Source organism: Squalius cephalus (genome assembly GCF_949319135.1).
Source record: "Squalius cephalus genome assembly, chromosome: 23".
Classification (NCBI taxonomy): domain Eukaryota; kingdom Metazoa; phylum Chordata; class Actinopteri; order Cypriniformes; family Leuciscidae; genus Squalius; species Squalius cephalus.
In genome coordinates this window covers 31,873,374-31,901,204 of record NC_137144.1, presented here as the reverse complement: position 1 = coordinate 31,901,204, position 27,831 = coordinate 31,873,374, and the positions used below count along the sequence as shown (strand labels likewise).

The 27,831-nt window shown below is 43.2% G+C and overlaps 1 protein-coding gene across 3 annotated transcripts; it reads right to left on the bottom strand.

Moving 5' to 3' along the window:
• Positions 1 to 1,183: 1,183 nt before the first annotated feature.
• On the bottom strand, positions 1,184 to 26,053 carry LOC307151537 (calcium-independent phospholipase A2-gamma). Of its 3 annotated transcripts, XM_079859638.1 has the most exons (12): positions 25,891 to 26,047; positions 24,358 to 24,455; positions 22,962 to 24,236; positions 22,376 to 22,525; positions 20,805 to 20,956; positions 20,623 to 20,717; positions 20,013 to 20,184; positions 19,888 to 19,945; positions 18,894 to 18,938; positions 18,196 to 18,345; positions 12,467 to 12,662; positions 1,184 to 3,659 (listed from the first exon to the last, which is right to left on the bottom strand). In XM_079859638.1, exons 3-12 carry the CDS (start codon positions 24,189 to 24,191, stop codon positions 3,406 to 3,408), a joined length of 2,502 nt encoding a protein of 833 aa, XP_079715764.1. In that variant the 5' UTR covers positions 24,192 to 24,236; positions 24,358 to 24,455; positions 25,891 to 26,047; the 3' UTR covers positions 1,184 to 3,405. The 3 variants fall into 3 exon arrangements, with proteins under 3 accessions (XP_079715764.1, XP_079715763.1, XP_079715762.1); XM_079859637.1 differs by lacking the exon at positions 18,894 to 18,938 and having other exon boundaries at positions 18,196 to 18,390; positions 24,372 to 24,455; positions 25,891 to 26,053; XM_079859636.1 differs by lacking the exon at positions 18,894 to 18,938 and having other exon boundaries at positions 18,196 to 18,390.
• Positions 26,054 to 27,831: the final 1,778 nt, after the last annotated feature.

Sequence of the window (27,831 nt, the reverse complement as noted above, 5' to 3'; positions counted from 1 at the left end):
GAATGAAGAGGATGATGTTCGAGCAGACGAGACACACACACACACACACACAGAGAGAGTAATGTAGTTCATTAGACAAATAAACACATGAGAATGATGTAAGATCATATGGTTTATTATACTGCAGTATCAGGATCAGGAGTAAATCACAGCAGCTCTTCATCAGTCTCAGCTTCAGTCTCAGTGTTTGCTGGATAATTACTTCATTGATTCATCCTGGCCTTTACTGAAGTCACTCACACACAACTGTGACGTCGAGCAGGCGTAACACAGGAGAAACACACACACACACACGTGAAATATGAGCTTCTGATGCTCTTTCTGTGAATGTGTGTGAAGAACGACAGTGCAGTAAATCATAGAACTATCTGTGCTGTGAACCAGTGCGTTTATGACTGATAATAACTTAAATAATTTAACAGTTTGCAGAATCAAGCAGCAGAACAGACTGGCTTTGCTCAGCTTAAATAACTGGAAGTGAATGAAACCAGAAGCCTCGACATATTCAAGAAACAAACGAAAACAGTGGAGAGAATCAGAACAAGTGTTTCAAAGTGCACAACATTCCAGAAATCAATAACAGAGGTCAGAGGTCAGCTTTGAATTCTTCAAGTGCTTCTGATTGTCAGTCTGTAGTGATCGAGATCTGTGTGTGTGTGTGTGTGTAGATATGAGCTGCCTGTAGAAATAAATAAACGCTGTATAAATGATCAAACGGCGGAGCGGTTAAAGTGCGTTAGAGTTCATCAGTCGTCAGTAAAGTCTGATGATGATTCTAGCGGCCTGAGGGACTTTACTCATTATCAGTGTTAGAGTCAGATCATACTCTTGTTCTACAGCAGCTTACAAAACTCAAGTCAGCTTTATTCCATTGCGCATCAAATATGAAACTGTCATTATTCAGCTCATCTGATTTACACTGATAGTGTCAGTTCCGTCAAATCAATAATACTGAATATTAAGTGTCTTTTACTGAATCAACATCGAACTGAATTGATCAGAATTATGACTCTATTGTCTTCTGTAGAGCTGCTTTACAGCTGAATTAGTCTCATATTGTATATTTATAGTGTGTGTGTGTGTGTGTGTGTGTGTGTGTGTCCTATAGCCTGTACAGGAGCGCTGTGAGCTTCAGTCGTTCCCTCAGTCTCTGCACGGGTGTCTTCTCTCGGGTCAGCTCATGTGTGTGTGTGTGTGTGTGTGTGTGTGTGTGTGTGTCCTATAGCCTGTACAGGAGCGCTGTGAGCTTCAGTCGTTCCCTCAGTCTCTGCACGGGTGTCTTCTCTCGGGTCAGCTCATGTGTGTGTGTGTGTGTGTGTGTGTGTGTGTGTGTGTGTGTGTGTCCTATAGCCTGTACAGGAGCGCTGTGAGCTTCAGTCGTTCCCTCAGTCTCTGCACGGGTGTCTTCTCTCGGGTCAGCTCATGTGAGTGTGTGTGTGTGTGTGTGTGTGTGTGTGTGTGTGTGAGTGTGTCCTATAGCCCGTACAGGAGCGCTGTGAGCTTCAGTCGTTCCCTCAGTCTCTGCACGGGTGTCTTCTCTCGGGTCAGCTCGTGTGTGTGTGAGTGTGTGTGTGTGTGTGTGTGTGTGTGTGTCCTATAGCCTGTACAGGAGCGCTGTGAGCTTCAGTCGTTCCCTCAGTCTCTGCACGGGTGTCTTCTCTCGGGTCAGCTCGTGTGTGTGTGTGTGTGTGTGTGTGTGTGTGTGTGTGTCCTATAGCCTGTACAGGAGCGCAGTGAGCTTCAGTCGTTCCCTCAGTCTCTGCACGGGTGTCTTCTCTCGGGTCAGCTCGTGTGTGTGTGTGTGTGTGTGTGTGTGTGTGTCCTATAGCCTGTACAGGAGCGCTGTGAGCTTCATTCGTTCCCTCAGTCTCTGCACGGGTGTCTTCTCTCGGGTCAGCTCGTGTGTGTGTGTGTGTGTGTGTGTGTGTGTGTGTCCTATAGCCTGTACAGGAGCGCTGTGAGCTTCAGTCGTTCCCTCAGTCTCTGCACGGGTGTCTTCTCTCGGGTCAGCTCATGTGTGTGTGTGTGTGTGTGTGTGTGTGTGTGTCCTATAGCCTGTACAGGAGCGCTGTGAGCTTCAGTCGTTCCCTCAGTCTCTGCACGGGTGTCTTCTCTCGGGTCAGCTCATGTGTGTGTGTGTGTGTGTGTGTGTGTGTGTGTGTGTGTGTGTGTGTGTGTGTCCTATAGCCTGTACAGGAGCGCTGTGAGCTTCAGTCGTTCCCTCAGTCTCTGCACGGGTGTCTTCTCTCGGGTCAGCTCGTGTGTGTGTGTGTGTGTGTGTGTGTGTGTGTGTCCTATAGCCTGTACAGGAGCGCTGTGAGCTTCAGTCGTTCCCTCAGTCTCTGCACGGGTGTCTTCTCTCGGGTCAGCTCGTGTGTGTGTGTGTGTGTGTGTGTGTGTGTGTGTGAGTGTGTCCTATAGCCCGTACAGGAGCGCTGTGAGCTTCAGTCGTTCCCTCAGTCTCTGCACGGGTGTCTTCTCTCGGGTCAGCTCGTGTGTGTGTGAGTGTGTGTGTGTGTGTGTGTGTGTGTGTGTGTGTGTGTGTCCTATAGCCCGTACAGGAGCGCTGTGAGCTTCAGTCGTTCCCTCAGTCTCTGCACGGGTGTCTTCTCTCGGGTCAGCTCATGTGAGTGTGTGTGTGTGTGTGTGTGTGTGTGTGTCCTATAGCCTGTACAGGAGCGCTGTGAGCTTCAGTCGTTCCCTCAGTCTCTGCACGGGTGTCTTCTCTCGGGTCAGCTCATGTGAGTGTGTGTGTGTGTGTGTGTGTGTGTGTGTGTGTCCTATAGCCTGTACAGGAGCGCTGTGAGCTTCAGTCGTTCCCTCAGTCTCTGCACGGGTGTCTTCTCTCGGGTCAGCTCGTGTGTGTGTGTGTGTGTGTGTGTGTGTGTGTGTGTGTGTCCTATAGCCTGTACAGGAGCGCTGTGAGCTTCATTCGTTCCCTCAGTCTCTGCACGGGTGTCTTCTCTCGGGTCAGCTCATGTGTGTGTGTGTGTGTGTGTGTGTGTGTGTGTGTGTGTGTCCTATAGCCTGTACAGGAGCGCTGTGAGCTTCAGTCGTTCCCTCAGTCTCTGCACGGGTGTCTTCTCTCGGGTCAGCTCATGTGAGTGTGTGTGTGTGTGTGTGTGTGTGTGTGTGTGTGTGTGTGTGTGTGTCCTATAGCCTGTACAGGAGCGCTGTGAGCTTCAGTCGTTCCCTCAGTCTCTGCACGGGTGTCTTCTCTCGGGTCAGCTCATGTGAGTGTGTGTGTGTGTGTGTGTGTGTGTGTGTGTGTGTGTGTGTGTGTGTCCTATAGCCTGTACAGGAGCGCAGTGAGCTTCAGTCGTTCCCTCAGTCTCTGCACGGGTGTCTTCTCTCGGGTCAGCTCGTGTGTGTGTGTGTGTGTGTGTGTGTGTGTGTGTGTGTGTCCTATAGCCTGTACAGGAGCGCTGTGAGCTTCAGTCGTTCCCTCAGTCTCTGCACGGGTGTCTTCTCTCGGGTCAGCTCGCTCACGGCTCGCCTCAGCTTCTCCTGGTTCCTCTCCAGATACTCCTGCGCCTCGCTCTGCATCTGAGACAGCTTCTCGCTCCGGCTCTCGTCCAGAGACACGTCCTCGCTCAGGAACGGGTTCAGGCGGAAGTACGTGTTCGGCGGGAGCAGAGCGTCCAGCATAGTGTGCACTTCTGGGGGGGGGGGGGGGGGGGGGGGGGGGGGGAGGGAGAGAGAGAGAGAGAGGGAGAGAGAGAGAGGGAGAGGGAGAGAGAGAGAGAGAGAGAGAGAGAGAGAGAGAGAGAGAGAGAGAGAGAGAGAGAGAGAGAGAGAGATATTCACTAAAGGATGAATCTGATATTTTTAATAGCATCCGCACTGTGCTTTATGCTGCTCTTTACACACGTGCCGTGATAAATGAACGTTATAAATGACTACATCTACATCTGTTTCTCTACAGCTAAGTTGCAAATTTAACTTTTTGTAAAAATTGCAATATTGCATTAAACATTTAGTGAATAAAGCACCATTTCCATCTTGTGTTCAAGAGAACAAAATCATAATTTCATGGGAATCTGCTGGATCGTATATCAGTAATAAAAATGTTTCTTCCCACATGATAAATGACTTTTCATATTAGATACAATAATTATTTGTCTCAAAGTGCATGCATTTTAAGATTTTATGCACGTGTGCGAATTTTAAAAGCAAACTATAAAGTGCTGAACTGAGTGCATGAGTTATCATATGCGCATGTGTGATCAGATGCACTGGGAGGAAGGGAGTTAATCTGGGAGTTATTAATAACCTGTGTGATCGTGTTTAATCTCGAGCGCTGCTGTATGAACGCTACAGTACTGCGAGACTCAGCAGAGAGAGCTATGGGTTATGTGCATCAGAGTGACAGCTGTCAATCATCTGACATGTCATGTGACAACCTATAGAGGTTATGCATTGCCGTCACTTTCCCGCAGGAACACACTCCCTCAGCCGGACTGAGTGACTGGAGTTAATAGGAGAAACTGAGGAAACGCCAGTAAAGCAACCGATTACCAGTTTAAACTAAAGGTTGGACTTGATATAGTGTTCCTTACAGCTTACCGGAGATCCAGTGATCCGTGGATATTGACATGCAGCAGGAATCTTGTTTCCTGACATTTATATGAGCCTGATTTAGACGCCTGTGAACGCTTTATATAAATATAGGTCAACATCCAGGTGATCACTTATATCAATGTTATATATATCGTCCAGCCCTAAAACTTGTATAGTTTTTTTGTTAGTGTTTATGGGTCAATGACGTGACGCCTACATTTTCTGTCCGACTGCATTTTTTCAGGCAAAAATGGGTTTAAATGCCTAAAAAGACACTGCATATTTGTAGTACCTCTCCCATGTATGTACTCACTTTAACTTTTCAAAAACCTTTACTTATTTGTTATTTTTTTTATTATTTAAAGTGTCAAAACATCATGTGGTGCGACCGTCCGGTCATAACTTCTGTTTTGAAAACATCTTTGAAATTACTCTGAATTTATTCAAATTTATTTTCTGCACTATTTGGCATTATTTCCAAAATGTTTTGTAATCCTTTAAAAAAATTCAAAGCATTTGCATTTATATTTCCATCATAATATACAAACAAACTTTGTTCCGATGATGTCTATTTTATGAAATATCATGTGGTGCGACCATCAAAGAACTACCATTTTGGGACTTATATGTTGAAAACTATTCAAACACAGGAAGTTACATCATAAACCAATTTACCAAGGACCCATGGAAGCAGCAAGCAGGTTTGTAATTCTCTCAAATTGGAAAAAAAATAAACCTTTGTAATGGTTGGTATGTAGTTGCCAAATTTGGATGTCATGTGGTATGACCTCAAAAAAAATTTAATATTAAAGTTATTTCTACAAATATATATTTTTATTATAAATTTCATAGAGACCTTTTTTGGCAAGCTAGCTTGTTTTGTTTAGGTGGCCAATTCTGTGCCTGTAAATTATGACTGAATTTGAAAATATCATGTGGTGCGACCAAATATCATGTGGTGCGACCACTGCAGACTGTTTTCAATGATAGATATATGTCCTAGATTGGCAGTTTTATGCTTTTATATTCAATCGACGGTTTATATAAAAAAAGTACTTCACTTTAGTATCATTTGGAATAGATTTTTATGCAATTTGGGATTTTTTTTAATATATTTCAGACAGTTTATGTTCACTCTTTGTACAATATGAGAAAAATGCTAAAAAAAAAAAAAGAGCATGTAATTTCAGTTTAGTAATACTGCATTTATTTGTAGTGTATTTATTATTGCCTATTTATTTATTTAAAACTATTTTAATCTATTTTACCAGATGCCACTGCCTGCCAAGTGAAAAAATTCTTACCCTGCAGCAAGAGCGGAGTACCTTGATAGGAGAAGAGTGAAATATTATTACAGTTTAAAATATCTGTTTTCTATGTGAATATATAGTAAACTGTAATTTATTCCTGTGATCAAAGCTGAATTTTCAGCATCATTACTCCAGTTTTCAGTGTCACATGATCCTTCAGAAATCATTCTAACATGTAACCCTAGACCACAAAACCACTCAATGGGTCAATGTCATATGGGTCAATTTTTTTAAATTGAGATTTATACATCATATGAAAGCTGAATAAATAAGTTTTCTATTGATGTATGATTTGTTAAGATAGAACAATATTTGGCCAATACAACTGAAAATCTGTAATCTGAGGGTGCTACAAAATCGAAACATTGAGAAAATCGCCTTTAAAGTTGTCCATTTATGTTTGCGATATTGCTATATTCACTCACAAAAATAAATGTTTATAAATTTATGGTAGGACATTTACAAAATATAAAACATCTTTATTTAATATCCTAATGATTTAACCTTCGGTGTTGGTGTAGTTATGGGTCAGATTAGTGGATGTGTAACAGTGGAGTAACCCTCGGTGTTGGTGTAGTTATGGGTCAGATTAGTGGATGAGTAACAGTGGAGTAACCTTCGGTGTTGGTGTAGTTATGGGTCAGATTAGTGGATGTGTAACAGTGGAGTAACCCTCGGTGTGTGTGTAGTTATGGGTCAGATTAGTGGATGTGTAACAGTGGAGTAACCCTCGGTGTGTGTGTAGTTATGGGTCAGATTAGTGGATGAGTAACAGTGGAGTAACCTTCGGTGTTGGTGTAGTTATGGGTCAGATTAGTGGATGTGTAACAGTGGAGTAACCCTCGGTGTGTGTGTAGTTATGGGTCAGATTAGTGGATGAGTAACAGTGGAGTAACCTTCGGTGTTGGTGTAGTTATGGGTCAGATTAGTGGATGAGTAACAGTGGAGTAACCCTCGGTGTGTGTGTAGTTATGGGTCAGATTAGTGGATGAGTAACAGTGGAGTAACCTTCGGTGTTGGTGTAGTTATGGGTCAGATTAGTGGATGAGTAACAGTGGAGTAACCCTCGGTGTGTGTGTAGTTATGGGTCAGATTAGTGGATGTGTAACAGTGGAGTAACCCTCGGTGTGTGTGTAGTTATGGGTCAGATTAGTGGATGTGTAATAGTGGAGTAACCTTCGGTGTTGGTGTAGTTATGGGTCAGATTAGTGGTTGTGTAACAGTGGAGTAACCTTCGGTGTTGGTGTAGTTATGGGTCAGATTAGTGGATGAGTAACAGTGGAGTAACCCTCGGTGTTGGTGTAGTTATGGGTCAGATTAGTGGATGTGTAACAGTGGAGTAACCTTCGGTGTTGGTGTAGTTATGGGTCAGATTAGTGGATGAGTAACAGTGGAGTAACCCTCGGTGTGTGTGTAGTTATGGGTCAGATTAGTGGATGAGTAACAGTGGAGTAACCTTCGGTGTTGGTGTAGTTATGGGTCAGATTAGTGGATGTGTAACAGTGGAGTAACCCTCGGTGTGTGTGTAGTTATGGGTCAGATTAGTGGATGAGTAACAGTGGAGTAACAGTGGAGTAACCTTTGGTGTGTGAGTGTGTAGTTATGGGTCAGATTAGTGGATGAGTAACAGTGGAGTAACCTTTGGTGTGTGAGTGTGTAGTTATGGGCCAGATTAGTGGATGAGTAACAGTGGAGTAACCTTTGGTGTGTGAGTGTGTAGTTATGGGTCAGATTAGTGGATGAGTAACAGTGGAGTAACAGTGGAGTAACCTTTGGTGTGTGTGTGTGTGTGTAGTTATGGGTCAGATTAGTGGATGAGTAACAGTGGAGTAACAGTGGAGTAACCTTTGGTGTGTGTGTGTGTAGTTATGGGTCAGATTAGTGGATGAGTAACAGTGGAGTAACAGTGGAGTAACCTTTGGTGTGTGTTGGTGTAGTTATGGGTCAGATTAGTGGATGAGTAACAGTGGAGTAACAGTGGAGTAACCTTTGGTGTGTGAGTGTGTAGTTATGGGTCAGATTAGTGGATGAGTAACAGTGGAGTAACAGTGGAGTAACCTTTGGTGTGTGTGTGTGTAGTTATGGGTCAGATTAGTGGATGAGTAACAGTGGAGTAACAGTGGAGTAACCTTTGGTGTGTGAGTGTGTGTAGTTATGGGTCAGATTAGTGGATGAGTAACAGTGGAGTAACCTTTGGTGTGTGTTGGTGTAGTTATGGGTCAGATTAGTGGATGAGTAACAGTGGAGTAACAGTGGAGTAACCTTTGGTGTGTGTGTGTGTGTAGTTATGGGTCAGATTAGTGGATGAGTAACAGTGGAGTAACCCTCGTGTTGGTGTAGTTATGGGTCAGATTAGTGGATGAGTAACAGTGGAGTAACAGTGGAGTAACCTTTGGTGTGTGAGTGTGTAGTTATGGGTCAGATTAGTGGATGTGTAACAGTGGAGTAACAGTGGAGTAACCCTCGGTGTGTGTGTAGTTATGGGTCAGATTAGTGGATGAGTAACAGTGGAGTAACAGTGGAGTAACCTTCGGTGTTGGTGTAGTTATGGGTCAGATTAGTGGATGAGAAACAGTGGAGTAACAGTGGAGTAACCTTTGGTGTGTGAGTGTGTAGTTATGGGTCAGATTAGTGGATGAGTAACAGTGGAGTAACCTTTGGTGTGTGTTGGTGTAGTTATGGGTCAGATTAGTGGATGAGTAACAGTGGAGTAACAATGGAGTAACCTTTGGTGTGTGTTGGTGTAGTTATGGGTCAGATTAGTGGATGAGTAACAGTGGAGTAACAGTGGAGTAACAGTGGAGTAACCTTTGGTGTGTGTGTGTGTGTAGTTATGGGTCAGATTAGTGGATGAGTAACAGTGGAGTAACAGTGGAGTAACCTTTGGTGTGTGTGTGTGTGTAGTTATGGGTCAGATTAGTGGATGAGTAACAGTGGAGTAACCTTTGGTGTGTGTTGGTGTAGTTATGGGTCAGATTAGTGGATGAGTAACAGTGGAGTAACAGTGGAGTAACAGTGGAGTAACCTTTGGTGTGTGTGTGTGTGTAGTTATGGGTCAGATTAGTGGATGAGTAACAGTGGAGTAACAGTGGAGTAACCTTTGGTGTGTGTGTGTGTGTAGTTATGGGTCAGATTAGTGGATGAGTAACAGTGGAGTAACCTTCGGTGTGTGTGTAGTTATGGGTCAGATTAGTGGATGTGTAACAGTGGAGTAACCCTCGGTGTGTGTGTAGTTATGGGTCAGATTAGTGGATGTGTAACAGTGGAGTAACCCTCGGTGTGTGTGTAGTTATGGGTCAGATTAGTGGATGAGTAACAGTGGAGTAACCCTCGGTGTGTGTGTAGTTATGGGTCAGATTAGTAGATGAGTAACAGTGGAGTAACAGTGGAGTAACCTTCAGTGTGTGTGTAGTTATGGGTCAGATTAGTGGATAAGTAACAGTGGAGTAACCTTCGGTGTGTGTGTAGTTATGGGTCAGATTAGTGGATGAGTAACAGTGGAGTAACCCTCGGTGTTGGTGTAGTTATGGGTCAGATTAGTGGATGAGTAACAGTGGAGTAACCCTCGGTGTGTGTGTAGTTATGGGTCAGATTAGTGGATGTGTAACAGTGGAGTAACCCTCGGTGTGTGTGTAGTTATGGGTCAGATTAGTGGATGTGTAACAGTGGAGTAACCCTCGGTGTGTGTGTAGTTATGGGTCAGATTAGTGGATGTGTAACAGTGGAGTAACCCTCGGTGTTGGTGTAGTTATGGGTCAGATTAGTGGATGAGTAACAGTGGAGTAACCTTCGGTGTTGGTGTAGTTATGGGTCAGATTAGTGGATGTGTAACAGTGGAGTAACCCTCGGTGTGTGTGTAGTTATGGGTCAGATTAGTGGATGAGTAACAGTGGAGTAACCTTCGGTGTTGGTGTAGTTATGGGTCAGATTAGTAGATGAGTAACAGTGGAGTAACCCTCGGTGTGTGTGTAGTTATGGGTCAGATTAGTGGATGTGTAACAGTGGAGTAACCCTCGGTGTGTGTGTAGTTATGGGTCAGATTAGTAGATGAGTAACAGTGGAGTAACCCTCGGTGTGTGTGTAGTTATGGGTCAGATTAGTAGATGAGTAACAGTGGAGTAACCCTCGGTGTTGGTGTAGTTATGGGTCAGATTAGTGGATGTGTAACAGTGGAGTAACCCTCGGTGTGTGTGTAGTTATGGGTCAGATTAGTAGATGAGTAACAGTGGAGTAACCCTCGGTGTGTGTGTAGTTATGGGTCAGATTAGTAGATGAGTAACAGTGGAGTAACCCTCGGTGTGTGTGTAGTTATGGGTCAGATTAGTGGATGTGTAACAGTGGAGTAACCCTCGGTGTGTGTGTAGTTATGGGTCAGATTAGTAGATGAGTAACAGTGGAGTAACCCTCGGTGTGTGTGTAGTTATGGGTCAGATTAGTAGATGAGTAACAGTGGAGTAACCCTCGGTGTTGGTGTAGTTATGGGTCAGATTAGTGGATGTGTAACAGTGGAGTAACCTTCGGTGTTGGTGTAGTTATGGGTCAGATTAGTGGATGAGTAACAGTGGAGTAACCCTCGGTGTGTGTGTAGTTATGGGTCAGATTAGTGGATGAGTAACAGTGGAGTAACCTTCGGTGTTGGTGTAGTTATGGGTCAGATTAGTGGATGAGTAACAGTGGAGTAACCCTCGGTGTTGGTGTAGTTATGAGTCAGATTAGTGGATGAGTAACAGTGGAGTAACCCTCGGTGTGTGTGTAGTTATGGGTCAGATTAGTGGATGAGTAACAGTGGAGTAACCCTCGTGTTGGTGTAGTTATGGGTCAGATTAGTGGATGAGTAACAGTGGAGTAACCCTCGGTGTGTGTGTAGTTATGGGTCAGATTAGTGGATGAGTAACAGTGGAGTAACCTTCGGTGTTGGTGTAGTTATGGGTCAGATTAGTGGATGAGTAACAGTGGAGTAACCCTCGGTGTGTGTGTAGTTATGGGTCAGATTAGTGGATGAGTAACAGTGGAGTAACCCTCGTGTTGGTGTAGTTATGGGTCAGATTAGTGGATGAGTAACAGTGGAGTAACCCTCTGTGTGTGTGTAGTTATGGGTCAGATTAGTGGATGAGTAACAGTGGAGTAACCTTCGGTGTTGGTGTAGTTATGGGTCAGATTAGTGGATGAGTAACAGTGGAGTAACCTTCGGTGTTGGTGTAGTTATGGGTCAGATTAGTGGATGAGTAACAGTGGAGTAACCCTCGTGTTGGTGTAGTTATGGGTCAGATTAGTGGATGAGTAACAGTGGAGTAACCCTCTGTGTGTGTGTAGTTATGGGTCAGATTAGTGGATGAGTAACAGTGGAGTAACCTTCGGTGTTGGTGTAGTTATGGGTCAGATTAGTGGATGAGTAACAGTGGAGTAACCTTCGGTGTTGGTGTAGTTATGGGTCAGACTAGTGGATGAGTAACAGTGGAGTAACCTTCGGTGTTGGTGTAGTTATGGGTCAGATTAGTGGATGAGTAACAGTGGAGTAACCCTCGGTGTGTGTGTAGTTATGGGTCAGATTAGTGGATGAGTAACAGTGGAGTAACCCTCGGTGTGTGTGTAGTTATGGGTCAGATTAGTGGATGAGTAACAGTGGAGTAACCTTCGGTGTTGGTGTAGTTATGGGTCAGATTAGTGGATGAGTAACAGTGGAGTAACCTTCGGTGTTGGTGTAGTTATGGGTCAGATTAGTGGATGAGTAACAGTGGAGTAACCTTCGGTGTTGGTGTAGTTATGGGTCAGATTAGTGGATGAGTAACAGTGGAGTAACCTTCGGTGTTGGTGTAGTTATGGGTCAGATTAGTGGATGAGTAACAGTGGAGTAACCTTCGGTGTTGGTGTAGTTATGGGTCAGATTAGTGGATGAGTAACAGTGGAGTAACCCTCGGTGTTGGTGTAGTTATGGGTCAGATTAGTGGATGAGTAACAGTGGAGTAACCTTCGGTGTTGGTGTAGTTATGGGTCAGATTAGTGGATGAGTAACAGTGGAGTAACCTTCGGTGTTGGTGTAGTTATGGGTCAGATTAGTGGATGAGTAACAGTGGAGTAACCCTCGGTGTTGGTGTAGTTATGGGTCAGATTAGTGGATGAGTAACAGTGGAGTAACCCTCGGTGTGTGTGTAGTTATGGGTCAGATTAGTGGATGAGTAACAGTGGAGTAACCCTCGGTGTGTGTGTAGTTATGGGTCAGATTAGTGGATGAGTAACAGTGGAGTAACCTTCGGTGTTGGTGTAGTTATGGGTCAGATTAGTGGATGAGTAACAGTGGAGTAACCCTCGGTGTGTGTGTAGTTATGGGTCAGATTAGTGGATGTGTAACAGTGGAGTAACCCTCGGTGTGTGTGTGTGTGTAGTTATGGGTCAGATTAGTGGATGAGTAACAGTGGAGTAACCTTCGGTGTTGGTGTAGTTATGGGTCAGATTAGTGGATGAGTAACAGTGGAGTAACCTTCGGTGTGTGTGTGTGTGTAGTTATGGGTCAGATTAGTGGATGAGTAACAGTGGAGTAACCCTCGGTGTTGGTGTAGTTATGGGTCAGATTAGTGGATGAGTAACAGTGGAGTAACCTTCGGTGTTGGTGGCGCTGCTGATGACGTTGCTGAGCTTGGTCTTCAGGCTGGTGAAGGAGACGCTGTTGCTGCCGGCGCTCTCGAAGCGACCGGTTCCCAGAGACACCACACACTGCAGCGGGACGTCCGGCCACAGACACTGACACTCGTGGATGGCCAGAGCCGTGGGGTTGTTGACCAGCATCCCACCGTCCTGCAGACACACAACACTGTCAAGCATCCGCTTTAATGATCACTTTTATTAAAGCTGCCGTCGGCAAAATATTTTTGATCATATTCAGTGAAATCGACACTATAATCTGACAGAACAACATAAATAAGGTGGTTTGAGAAAAAACCCGAGCTTCTAACTCCACCTGGAGCGTGTTATTTGTTTTGCAAAAATCCACCGCTCCCGGATCATCGGGTCCAATCAGCGCAGGGGGGGTGTGAGATCTGACTGTCAATCACAGGTCGTGCACACGCCACAGATCCCCCCCTCACTCGCGCACGTTACAATATCACATGCACATGACACGCCTGAAGTTCGCCTGACGATTGTACAAAGCGTGATGGTGGAGAGAAAATCTACTAACAAGCTTCCAATTCCTCGGTTATTATCTATGGATAGATTAGCCAGGGCAGCCTACCTCCGAGTCCATGGTGTTGATCGATGCTGAAGAGACGGACGCGTTCACAGAAAATCAGGTACACACGCACTGACGATGGGCGGGTGCTCGCTGGTAGTGGGGGAGGGGCATGAGAGTTGTAAACATTCAAAATTTTGGCTAAGTCGACCCAATCTGCCAGACTTGCCGACTGCAGCTTTAACCAGGTAACACTTTACAATAAGTTTCATTAGTTAACATTAGTTAATGCACTGTGAACTGGCATGAACAAACAATGAACAGCTGTATTTGTATTAACTAACATTAACAAAGATTAAAGTAACCTTGTAAAGTGTTACCATTAACCCTATGAAGATACTGTATCATATTAGGTTTTCTGAGGCCTCTAAAAGATCAACATGATCTGATAAACCTGTCAGTCTCCTCCAGTCCTTCTGAGTCTGACTGATCGTTTAGACTTTATCAAGTAAGAGTCTTTCAGTATAATTGTACAAACTTCAGCTCGAGCTTCTCGTGTCTTTCTGCTGTCAAATCTGCACTGATTTTATCAAGTAAACACAATAACTACTTTAATATTGTTAGTAATATTTCAGCTGAACTGAAGCAGGTTTACTTGATTATCATACACCAATGACATTATGATATCATACATTATCAAAACAATCCAGAGTATTAAAAATGATCAGGAAGGTTTATTTGTTCATCTCTCAATCATTATATTGCATTGCATTATATGTTTTAACTACAGAGCTTTGATCATAAACTAAGCATTTAAATGTAATCTTACTAAGACTTTATTGGCAGATATTGATATTTATACGCATTTTATGTAAGTATCTGCTATAGTGTTCTAAATATCTCATTGATTTACATTGCAATTACAATGTACTATTACTTCACATGTCAGGCTTTACAGGATTAATAATGATTCAAACTTTGTATTTTAAAGAATATTCATTTTAACAGTAAACCTCTGTTGTGCAGCACTTTGTTTGTCAAAAAATAAAAGGAATAGTTAAATTTTCGTTTGATTACATTTAAAGGATTATTCAGTTGTTAATGTTTTATGACTTTGATTACCACCGTTTTTGATAATACATTTTAATTAAATCCAGAAAAATTAAAACAGACAAAACAGGATTTCTGAAAGGCTTATTCTGAAAGATTATTGTAAATAAATAATCAAATGCTTAACTTCTATTCATTAGACATGCTTTTTGATTATTAAAATTCAATCCAGAAATTTTTAAACAGGAATTAAATTAAACTCCATAGAGTTTGGGTCTGAAATACGTCACTTTATAGACATTAAGTGAGTCTTTGATGTCCGTTTTCTTGTCTTATATCCCCTCGCTCTCAGTCTCTATATTTATATTCATATAACACTTCTGAGGTTCACAGCGATCATCTACTTCACAGTAAAAGTCAAAAGTGTTCGGCAGGTCAAAGGTCACGCGGCCTACTAATGTCACTCTCTTAAACGCCAACATCAAGCAGCCAAACACGGCAGGGTCAAAGGTCAAAGAGGTTGAGAGATATTGAGGGCCATTCTGATAAATAAAACACATTTGACTTCATTTAATCTCAACATGAACTTCCTCAAACATCTGACTGTGATTTCATTCATCAAGATAAAGAGCGACTGATCTGTTTCTCTGACGAAGGACAGATCATTCTTTATCCATTAAGAGTTGCTCAAGAGTGTGTGTGTGTGTGTGTGTGTGTCAGGGTTCAGCAAACAGAGGATTTCAGCATCTGTGTGTTTATATCAGACACACACTGAAAACATGATGCTCTTCTGTGTTTCTGTCTCGTTCTCCAGCACAAACATCTCAACATTCTTACATCAAGACACATTTACTGGAGAAGAAGCAGAATGACTGAAGATATTAAGACTTGCTTACAGAATAATGTCTCAATTCAGTCTCTCTTCTCTTTCTCTCACATTCTTTATCAGCACAACTCGCAGCTCATCTGAAGCCTGTGACTGCAGAGGTCAGAGGTCATGGAGGAGTAATTGGATAATGAGGCGTAAAGACCTCTCCTGACCCGTCGAGTCACACTGACACTCTGTCAACCACAAACTCACTTCATTATGATGCATGTGTTCAGAAAACAGGCCTAATATCCTCAGTCATGGTTCTCCTCAAGTAACTGTCTCTTGATTTAAAGCTTTTTTGGGTTAAAAATTATCCAAAATAAATGTTGACTTTGAGCAAGTACATACCCAGACTTCTCTGCTTGCCTGAGCTCGATTCAAAACGGTAAGCTTGTAATAATGTGTTTAATTCCAGTGGTACTGGTGGATTTCCGCTGTGAATCCAATTGCAGATTCTGAACAGAGATGGAAGAAGAACTGCGGACTGCAGCTTTAAGAACAGATATTTGTACTGGAAAACGAGACAGAAACACACATCAGGCCCTATCTCGCACCCAGCGCAATTGACTTTCCTATTTCTCACCCGACGCACAGCGGACTCTTCCCTCCACAGACGCACGTCAGTAAATTAGGGAATGAACTTGCGCTCCCGGGGGCGGTTCAGGGAAAAGAGGAGGCGTGATCCGGCGCAAACGTTCCCTGGTGCTATTTTGCAGTTTCAGAAAACAATTCCAGGAGAAACCTCGTCTAAAGTCAGTGGCGCGTTGGACATGTTATTCAGATGCTATTTTAAGGGCGCATGCTTGGCCATAATGTAGCGTGAGCACAACACACACACACACACTTTGCTTCTCTCATCTACACACACACGCAGCAGTTTTACTTTTTGCAAATCAAACATTATTACCAGGAAAAATATTCCACACGAGGGAAATCATTGTCGTGTCCATGAAGATGTGAAAAATAGGCATAAATCTAGCTTACACATTTACCCAAATTATCATACGCCTGTTTAAGCGAAGCTAATCTGGGTGTGTTTCTCCATCCCCAATGTCACTCTCTGTGTTTTACGGCCCTGACGGGAACGCCGGTCTCCTCGGCTGTGAACCGCTCCTGGCAAATCCGCCGTTATAATAGCAATCCGCCATGGAACAAGCGCGCCTGCTCTTAAAGGGAATGTGAGATGAAGCTCTGATTGGTTTATTTCACGTTACGCCCAAACCACACCTATGAGTAATGAAGCGACTTCAGAACAACACATTTTAGATCCGCCCACAAAGTTACTTGTGTTTCGTGTTTGATACTTGCTTTCAGATCGTTAAAATAGGGCCCATCAAGTTTTATTCACTGTGGATTTGTTCATTTTCTGACACACATCTGAGGCTCTTCAAGCGATGCGGTTAATCGGCAATTGCTTCTTTAATTGCTCCTCGTAAAGACGCGGCTCAAACTCACAGATGTGAGGATCTCAAACGCTCATCTGAGAATCACACACACGAGGACAGAAGACTCACTCATGCACTTCAGAACTAAAGATGCAATTAGACACAGGGGTTAAAGCAAAAAAATATATTTTGACTGAAAATCTTTCCTCGGCCAAACCCCATTCCACAGCCGTCACACACACAGTTTAAGATCATATTTTTCTTCTTCTTGTAATTAGGCGTATAGTGAGTACATGCTTTACCTTCACAAATGAAATACTCAAAGAACATTTGCATTTAAAGAAAGGCCATTTTGAACTGCGTTTCTATTATTTACACATTTTATGAAATTTCAATGTTTTCAATCTAATGGTTTTACAAGACTTGACTCTTTGTGATGTAGTCATACAAATAATTAACTATTTGCATAACTTTAACACAAGTTTTTATTTCTCAAATAATAAAAGCTAACAGAGCTTTTGACAAAAAGTGAGTTAATATCACTATTAAAAACTATGTTTTTAACCTAGCCATTATAAATAAATAATATAATGTTATTTTTTTATTTGATCTATTTTGATTATATGAAAAGAGATCATTAGATGCGCAATATATCGGGAGACATATGGAGCGGGTCAGACATGATTTCGACCACTTCATTAAGTTGTGTTTTGTATAAAACTTTTATATTTTTTATATAAAAATATAAAAATTTCTTTAAAGTGAATTTCGTTTTGTATAAATTGCATCTTAATTTTAATCGATGTTTCATCAACCAATTGCCTAGATTAATGAGAAACAAATATAGCAGACAATATAATCAGGACATGGAGGCGCCGGCGCGATATTGCACTGCACGTCAACTGGAGTGTATATCTATATATGTATATATGCATATATATAGAAAGCTTGAAATGTTTACTTTTAAGCAAAACAATTCAAAATGAATATAAACAGACTACTCTCTTATGTAATAAAATTATATTACGTAGGCTATAAAATGTACATTTCTCTCTACAGGTGCCTCCACTCCAGGCTTTGATCGCAGGGTGAATACACCTCATCTTTCCTTAATTTAAGACATATTCAAACTGAAATTAAGACATTTATTACACTATTTGAGAAATGTAAGCATATTTACAGCCTAAAAATTATGAAAAGTGAATTTTAGACACAAGGACAGGCAGGAACCCTGCAATTGATGGAAATCTGTCGTAGCGACGGAGAACTTTAATCCCTGTAGACACTAAACGGGTTTTTCAGAGAAGCTTCTGTGTGCTTTAGGGAAACTGATGCTTCAGCAAACACACACACACACACACACACACACACACACACACACACACACTGACTCATCTGAGACTGATTCACAGGAAACAGTGAGAATGAAGCACTGAACGAACACAAGAGCTGTTGTGCTGCAGTCTGTGTCACTCACACACACACTCACTCGACGCCTGTCTACCCATAATTCCCTCTGACACGAGAAGAGACTGAAGGAGTCACAGCAGTCATGTTGAGGAAAACATGGATTTTACATATTCAATATGCAATATACACACACACTCACACACACACTAATCTAAATGAACATAGATCTCCTCTATATTGCTGTAAATCCAAGTGAAACACTTCTGGAACAAGAGTAAATGTGGGCGGGGCATGATTGTGTCTGAGGGGAATTGATTGGATGGTTGTGGTTTGCTATTGGATCTCACGTGAGTGACAGGTTATAGCCCCGCCCTCATCATCAGAGAAGATAAGAGATGCTGCAAGAGGAAGTTATTGAGAGGGGATGTGAGTGAAGTGTCTCACCTGGTGCAGGTCTTGTCCCAGCACGAACTCCTGGAAGTATCCCGGAGCAGCAGAAGACGCCCGGATCGCCTCCCAGAGCCTGTGCCGGCAGCCGCCGCGGTAATGAGAGCGAATCCCGACCGGCAGCGTGTAGTTCCTGAAGACATAGGCCTTCACTGGGGGACCGTGGTTCACTACTGTACTCACAGCTGCCACCTGATCACACACACACACACACACACACACACACAAACACACACACGCCTTCACTGGGGGACCGTGGTTCACTACTGTACTCACTGCTGCCACCTGATCACACACACACACACACACACACACAAACACACACACGCCTTCACTGGGGGACCGTGGTTCACTACTGTACTCACTGCTGCCACCTGATCACACACACACACACACACACACACAAACACACACACGCCTTCACTGGGGGACCGTGGTTCACTACTGTACTCACAGCTGCCACCTGATCACACACACACACACACACACACACACACACACACACACGCCTTCACTGGGGGACCGTGGTTCACTACCGTACTCACAGCTGCCACCTGATCACACACACACACACACACACACACACTCACACGCCTTCACTGGGGGACCGTGGTTCACTACTGTACTCACTGCTGCCACCTGATCACACACACACACACACACACACACACACACACACACACACACACACACACCTTCACTGGGGGACCGTGGTTCACTACTGTACTCACTGCTGCCACCTGATCACACACACACACACACACACACACACACACACACACACGCCTTCACTGGGGGACCGTGGTTCACTACCGTACTCACAGCTGCCACCTGATCACACACACACACACTCACACGCCTTCACTGGGGGACCGTGGTTCACTACTGTACTCACAGCTGCCACCTGATCACACACACACACACACACACACACACACACACACACACACACACACACACACACACCTTCACTGGGGGACCGTGGTTCACTACCGTACTCACAGCTGCCACCTGATCACACACACACACACACACACACACACACACACACACACACACACACACACACACCTTCACTGGGGGACCGTGGTTCACTACCGTACTCACAGCTGCCACCTGGTGGAGGAGCATCAAACTGCTGATCTCACACACACACACGCATGTACACACAGTATTTCAACTTCTGATATAATTTAGTATGTCATAAATTTGACTTAGTCATAATTATGAGATGAAAAATTCATAATTTCAACTTTAATTTCTACTTTTTATATCATAAATAAAAAATGTCCATCTCATAATTATGACTTAGTATGTCATAATTTCACCTTATGACAATTATATTTAGAAGTCAAAATTATGAGTCAAAAAAAAAAAAAAAATTATGTCATAAGTTTGACTTCTCATAATTAAGATTTAGTATGTCACAAAAAAAAGTAAAATATTATAATTTTGACTTTTTCCCATAATTTCAACTTTTTAAATTCAGAATTTTGACTGTGTTGATATAAAAAGTCCAAATTATGAGGCATTGTTTAAAAAAAAATTGATCTCATAATTATGACTTAGGATGTCATCATTTTGATTTAGTTTGTCATAGTTTCAAATTTTAATTTGGTCTTTTGCAAGGTTTATTGTTATTTTCCACACACACACACAGAATCAGAGCTGCAGGATCCTGAGCCGTACCTTGGGGCAGTCTGGGTTCCTGGCGGTGTGGATCAGCAGGTCCGAGCCGATCTTCTCCCTGTGCAGAGGCAGAACTCTGAGCAACACACTCACACTGGGACTTTATTAGAGGTTCTGAGACTCACTTGAGGACCTTCTCCCAGATCTGGCTGTCGTAGAAGGCGTGACTCCAGCTCATCTTCATGGTTCCCACGATCACGTTCTGCTTGAAGACGTCAGAGCTCAGCGTCCGGTAGAGTTCCTCACACTCCTCCAGCGGCAGCTGCAGCACACCCAGCATGAAGCCTAAGATCGCACCTGAACACACACACACACACACACACACACACGTGTCCCAAATATATGGTTAAGTAGGTACTACTCACTCACTCACTCCCTCACTCACTCACTCACTCACACACACACACACTCACTCACTCACTCCCTCACTCACTCACACACACACACTCACTCACACACACACACTCAAGCACTCACTCACTCACTCACTCACTGACTCACTCACTCACACACACACTCACTCACTCACTCACTCACTCACACACACACTCACTCACTCACACACACACTCACTCACACACTCACACACTCACTCACACACACACACTCAAGCACTCACTCACTCACTCACTCACTGACTCACTCACTCACACACACACTCACTCACTCACTCACTCACTCACACACACACTCACTCACACACTCACTCACTCACACACTCACTCACACACACACCTGTGCTGACGCCACAGATGTAGTCGAACAGCTGGTGAATGGGTTTCCCTGTCAGCTCCTGTAACCGGCGCAGCGTCTGAAGAGCCAGCAGACCCCTGACACACACACACACACACACAGCGTGAAGTCAGCATGTGTGTATGGTCTGAGCACACACACACAGTCGGGAGCGTTCGGGTCACCTGGTTCCCCCGCCGTCGATGGCCAGGATCCGGACTCCTCGGTTCCTCACGGGCTGGATGAAGCCCAGCAGAGCCAGAGCCTGTCGGACCGAGGCCTTCAGAGAGCCGTCAGCGGCCCGGACCAGACGCAGCAGAACCGGCACCACCTGCTCCTGGACCACACACACACACACACACACACACACACACACACCTGAACGTCTGTGGGCGGGGCTAGTGCTAATCAGCTGCAGTGTCACAGCACTGTGACTCAGTGTTTAGGTTTATTCAAGCATATTTCCACAACTTAAGAAAAATCTAAAACTTCTGTAAATTATAATTATGAAATAAAAAGTCACAATTATGACAAAGAAAGCCTCATAATTTTTTAAAACTCATAATTATGATTTGGTATGTCATAATTTCAAATTTATCTTTAATGTTGACATGTCATAATCATGATATAAAAAGAAAAAAATATTACTTATGTCAAACTTACATTTTTTCAATGTCATAATTTCAATTTATCATAATTATGACGTCATAATTATATTCTTTTTCATCTCATAATTGAGTTAGTATGTCAATTTCAATTTTAATGTCAGTTTTCAACTTCTTATAATTATGATTTATTATGTCATAATTTAAACTTTTTTCTCATCATTGATACAAAAAGTCAAAATTATGTCATATATTTGACGTGTCAACTTTTTGATCTCAAAGTTATGACTTACTATATTAATTTTAGAACTTTAATTTTGACTTTATTTCAAAATAATGTCATTATTTTAACTTAGTACGTCATAATTGCGACTTTTTATTTTATAATTAGGATTGTTTTACTCAGATTCCCAAAGCATGGTTTACTGTCATTATACAGCATTGTCGCTGGTGTTGCTCTGAGTGTGTGTGTGAGGACTGGAGATCGCCTGCACTGGTGTTGCTCTGAGTGTGTGTGTGAGGACTGGAGATCGCCTGCACTGGTGTTGCTCTGAGTGTGTGTGTGAGGACTGGAGATCGCCTACGCTGGTGTTGCTCTGAGTGTGTGTGTGAGGACTGGAGATCGCCTACGCTGGTGTTGCTCTGAGTGTGTGTGTGAGGACTGGAGATCGCCTGCACTGGTGTTGCTCTGAGTGTGTGTGTGAGGACTGGAGATCGCCTACGCTGGTGTTGCTCTGAGTGTGTGTGTGAGGACTGGAGATCGCCTACGCTGGTGTTGCTCTGAGTGTGTGTGTGAGGACTGGAGATCGCCTGCACTGCACTGGTGTTGCTCTGAGTGTGTGTGTGAGGACTGGAGATCGCCTGCACTGCGCTGGTGTTGCTCTGAGTGTGTGTGTGAGGACTGGAGATCGCCTACGCTGGTGTTGCTCTGAGTGTGTGTGTGAGGACTGGAGATCGCCTGCACTGCACTGGTGTTGCTCTGAGTGTGTGTGTGAGGACTGGAGATCGCCTGCACTGCGCTGGTGTTGCTCTGAGTGTGTGTGTGAGGACTGGAGATCGCCTACGCTGGTGTTGCTCTGAGTGTGTGTGTGAGGACTGGAGATCGCCTGCACTGCACTGGTGTTGCTCTGAGTGTGTGTGTGAGGACTGACCTTGACGGCCACGGCTCGGGTCTCGGGGAACTCCAGCAGATGCAGATTGAGCTCCTCCACCCGCCGGACACAGAGACGCTCGCCTGACGCCCGCTGGAGGGCCTGAACCAGAGCCCGGGTCCGGTTATCCACACTCACCCGCGCCACAATCTGCAGAATCACACCAGGGGTCAGAGGTTAATCTCTGAGGAGGGGTCAGAGGTCATAATAGCACCAGATCATTTATTACAGCTTGTCAAATTTGCCCTTTATGGGTGTGAGCAAAAACACGCCATTTTTGTGTGTGTCCCTTTAAATGCAAATGAGCTTTAGCCCCGCCTCCGTTCAGAAGAGGGCGGAGTCTTTACACGAGCTTCAGAAACTCCGGCAATAACAGAACAGGCCAATCTCCCTCAAGGAGAGCGAAATCTGATCGGCTTATTTTATAACACGCTTGCAGAGAAAGGCTCACCAGAACACAGTTACTGGGTTTCACTTTTCATGTTTTCTGGGTTGTCAGAAGCACCGGGACCCGATTACAGCACTGACACACGGAGAAACTCAGATTGATATCTCATGATATGTGAATAAGAGAGTTCTCTCACACCTTGTCTCTCTGGATCTGCAGGCGTCTGGCTCTCTCCTCCTCAGCGCTCCGGTCTCGGCTCTTGGACGCTTCATCTGCTGTATTCGCCTCCGTCGACACTCTTCTGGCCTCCGATCGGAAGCGGGGAACCAGCGGGCTGATGTAGTTCCCCACGAAGGCTTGTACGCTCGGCGCTGATGTCGTGATGTAGTTCGCGAGAGAGAACGGCGGGGTTTCCGGGCGCGAGGACGCGGGTGGAGCGACGGCTTGATCGGGTTTAGCGTAGCCTCTGAAGTAAGAGTTGATATGGTGGGACACATAGTCGTAGGTCTCGCCCAGATGAGTGCTGAGAGACCACGGGTGGAAGAGGGGCGTGGTTTGAGTGGGGGGTGGGGCCTGATGTGGGGGGGGCGGGGCCTGAGGTGTAGTGGGCAGGGCTGCTTCATGTACTTGAATCTTAGCTGCCGGAGAAACACAAGAAGGTGGAGCCTGATGTGCAGTGGGCGGGGCCTTGTGTGTGGAGTGCGGTGCCTGAAGTGCAGTGGGTGGGGCCTTATCTGTGGAAGGCGGGGCTTGAAGTGCAGTGGGCGGGGCCTTGTATGTGGAGGGTGGAGCCTGAAGTGCAGTGGGCGGGGATGTTTCAACCCCTTCATGCTCCTGTTCTTGGATCATAGTTGCTTTAGGAGCAAGTTCGGAGGGCGGAGCATCAGGTGCAGTGGGTGGGCCATTGTGTGTGGAGGGCGGAGCATGAGGTGCGGCCTTGAGTGTGGAGGGCGGAGCCTGAGGTTCAGTGGGCGGGGCTGTTTCGGTCACTCTGCACTCCTGTTCTTGAATCTTAGTTGGCGTAGCAGCAAGTGCAGGAGGTGGGGCTTGAGATGAAGTGGGTGGGGCCTTGTATGTGGAGGGTGGAGCCTGGGGTGCAGAGGGCGGAGCCTCTAATAAAAGAGGCGGTGTTGATTTCACTTTCACCGCTTTGAGTCGGGACAGAATCTCCGCTCGCGTCCCGCTCACTGTTTTCCGAACCGAGTCCAGAGCGGCGCGCAGGCGGGACGAGCGACGCCTCAGATCCGCCGACTCCTGCCGCGGCGACGTGCTGAAGGCGCAGGTGTCTGTGTACGGCCCGACCCGGCAGAACCAGAACCTCCTGAGCTGCGGCCTATAGAAGGGGCTCGTCCGCGGGGACCAGCAGAGGGCGACGGTGACACACCCCGGTCTGTGGCACAGACAGTCCAGCAGCCACACCACGGTCATCCTCACGGCTCCTCCGGTCAGCAGGCCTCGGCTCCCATCAGACGCCTGTGAACCACATCAGCGTTTACACTCACTTAAAGCTACACTGTGTAATATTGAGGAGGATCATAATCATGATAACTATGTTTTCCAGACCTTACATAATGAACCGTTATGTTTTTATTACCTTCGGTCACTTACATCACTTCCTGTCGGCCACCGTAACTTCTGTTGGGTGCAATTCACAACCTCACCACTAGATGCCGCTAAAATTACACACTGCACCTTTAAAATACATAATGATATCAACACATCATTTTGATAAAATAACAAAATAACAAACAATAAAACAGTGCTTAACCACGCAGACCATTTATCCGCTCGGCTCAATCATTAAAATTAAAAACAAATGATAATTATGAAATTATAGGCTATTATTTGTGTCCTAAGATGATTTATTAACTTTCTTGCCATTTTTAGGGTTAAGGAAAAAAGACTGAAAAGGGATTTTACTTTAGTGTACTTATGCATATTTTGATGTAGAAACAATATTTTATCATTATAAATGTGCTGAATATTCTACCTCAGATTTGTGAAATGTGCCATATTTGTTGAGGCTTCTTTTGGCCATAAATAAGATATAATTGGGGCATTTTCTCACACTTCAAATGTTTTTTTGAATTCTGTTTACATTTTACAGTTTTTACTATGAAACATGCAGTGCTCAACACTTAATGAAATCATCGCATTATCAAGTTTAATCATCACATTATGCAATATCTATTTTTCAGTCCCTAAAATTAAGACCTTTTAAGACTTCTCTTATAGCATCTAAGATATTTAGGACTTTTTATATCACAATTCTTAGTTTATGTCTCATAATTGAGTTTGTTTTTCTTGCAAAAAAGAGAGAAAAATGGCCAAAAAACTCATTTTCATCAAACAACTTTGCCAATTACCTTTTTTATTTTTAATTCTGTGGAAGAAATAAAAGTTGTTTTACCTTTTTAATCAAATTTAAGGCCATAAAAAGTCTTCCATACATATACATATTTTACCCTAATATCAAATCAAGCCATTTAAGCACTATTTTCATGACAATAAGGCAAAGTGTTTATTACAGTAATACTAGGCCATACTGAGATTATTATTTGAAACAACAGATATGTTAAGTATTATAATATCTGTATAATATATCAGCTTGTAGTGATGAGAAACTGGGTAAATGTGTTAAATCATAAAAATAACATCTAAACCTGTCCATGTTCTAGAGTAGTTTTAGATTTAATCTCACTATAGTTTCCACTAAATAGTATAGTTAACATAACAATAATAAATTATGATTATGAATCTCCTTTAGTATGACATAAAATAACTGAACGACACCACGTTCTGGGTAACAACAATAATTAGTGAATAACACAGTTTAGATTTGTGTTTGCTCTTAACAATATCTTAATATATGAGATTTATGACAATATTATTCTAATATCATGCCATTTTAATCACATAGCCTATTACTTCATAAACTAGAATTTGCGGTGTCTGTTTATTAGAAATGAACATGACATTGCATCTGTAATATATAATAAAGCATTCATGTCTATCCAAAACAGATATGAAAGATGAAATATGAGTCTGAATGTAAATATGGGACTGTTGGACAGGGTCACGCGATAAACTGAAGTTATTCTGAGGAAACACTGAAATGACAACATACCTGTGGTGGGTTAAACGCTCATAACGAATGTTTGCTTGTCGGTTGTACTAGTAAAAGTGTTAAAGTTATCTGGTTAATGGTGGTTTGTTGCTGTTTACGGGTCACTCGACACTAAGAACATCTGATAAACACAGCGCGACCCTCAGCGCGCACTTCCGCAATCACGTGCTACACAACAGAGCGTTTGATTGGTTGAACTGTCACCTGTTAGCTGTAGACTCAGATAAACAAAGTGAGCACTGAGTCGTGCTTTTCGCTACGAATTCTTTATAATTAATGTTTTATAATAATTAATTATAATTTATAATTCATTATACTGATCTGAAATAATCTCTTTGTGTGATAGCGTAATAGAAGATGATAAAATATATAACTGTCATGATGAACTCATGAATGACCAGCAGATGGAGCTGTTCCTCAAGAAAACACACAGATGATCACGTGACTTTCCTCCACGTTATTCATAAATACATTTTATTTCATTTTATATCACAAGGTGCATTTATTTACTATAATTCTCAATATTCACACTGTAATAAGCAACATGAATAAATTCACTTAATGAATTGACAACCTGTGTTGTTGGGAAAAGGAGAAGAGGGAGACGAAAAGCTTTGGATGGACAGTTTTAAAAAAGGCAACAGAGTTCAAATTAACTGAATTAAAAATTAGTCCTACAGTACCATTACCAGTAGTGCCACCTTGGATAATACCTGAAGTGAAAGTAGATTTAGTGCTATTAGAAAAGAAGAATAAAGACATGTCAGTTTTTGACTCGCATAGCCTACTCTACAGGAATATATTAATAATTACTACAGTTATATTCAGATTTACACAGATGCATCAAAGAATTTAGGTAATAAGATAGGAGTAGCTTTTACTGTTCCAGAGTTTCATATTTCAATAGCAAAGAGAATAAGTGATGAGAAACGTTAGCAGTTCTGTTAGCAGTGGATATAGAGGAAATAAGACCAGTGAGGGTTATAATATGTTCAGATTCAACTTCATCATTAGTCAGTTTACAGAACAGTCACTCAAACAGCAGAGCCGATATTTTAATAGAAATACAACAAGTATTATATAGAATTCAAATGATGGGCATTGAAGTTTTATTTGTGTGGGTACCAGCACATACTGGAGTCGTGGGAAATGAAATGGCAGACAAGGCTGCAAAGGAGTTGCTGTGTCCACGGAGAAATCATCACGAGAGAATCTGGATTATTGATTTATTTGTGCTGTGCTGATAAGTGAACGCGCTCTGTGCGCAACCTTTTCCTTTTAAACTTTTGCTTTAATAAAAACGAGTGTCCCAGTCTCGCCGACCCCTGTCTTCTTCCTTCCCTTCATTTACAACATTGAACCTCATCACAATAGATTAGAAAGAAAGAAAGAAAGATTAGTTAGAAAGAAAGAAAGATTAGTTTGAAAGAAATAGATAGATAGATAGAAATAAATAGTTTGAAGATAGATAGATAGATTTAGAATGGTAGTTTAACTGAGTCTAGGGCTTCAGGGAGTTTAGATTTGAGTATTTGGGTTGTGCACTAATGGGCCACCGTAGTCTTGGCTCAATTTGAACAGTCTGCAATGTAAGTCAATGGGATTTTTATGGTTTTTAATATTAATTTTTAAGAAAACTGTAAGTCAAATCAGTCTGAAAAGATATAGCACACTAAGTCAGAACAGTCTGAAGGTCTGACCCGAGTTTGGAGTTTGTAGAGTTAAAGCTCTAGGAGGAGTTAGAGCTGATCATTTTGGTTCAGAGGAATAATAATAAGTTTAAATAGGTTTTCAGTAACTTATTAACTTAATAACAATGAGGCAATAGTGTTTAGTTCAAAAAGTATCTAAAGCAAGTAGTCATATGGTTTTATAGAACGCCAGCAGAGGGCGCCGCTGTCCTGCTGATTATTACACTCTACAGCAGATCTAATCCTTAAA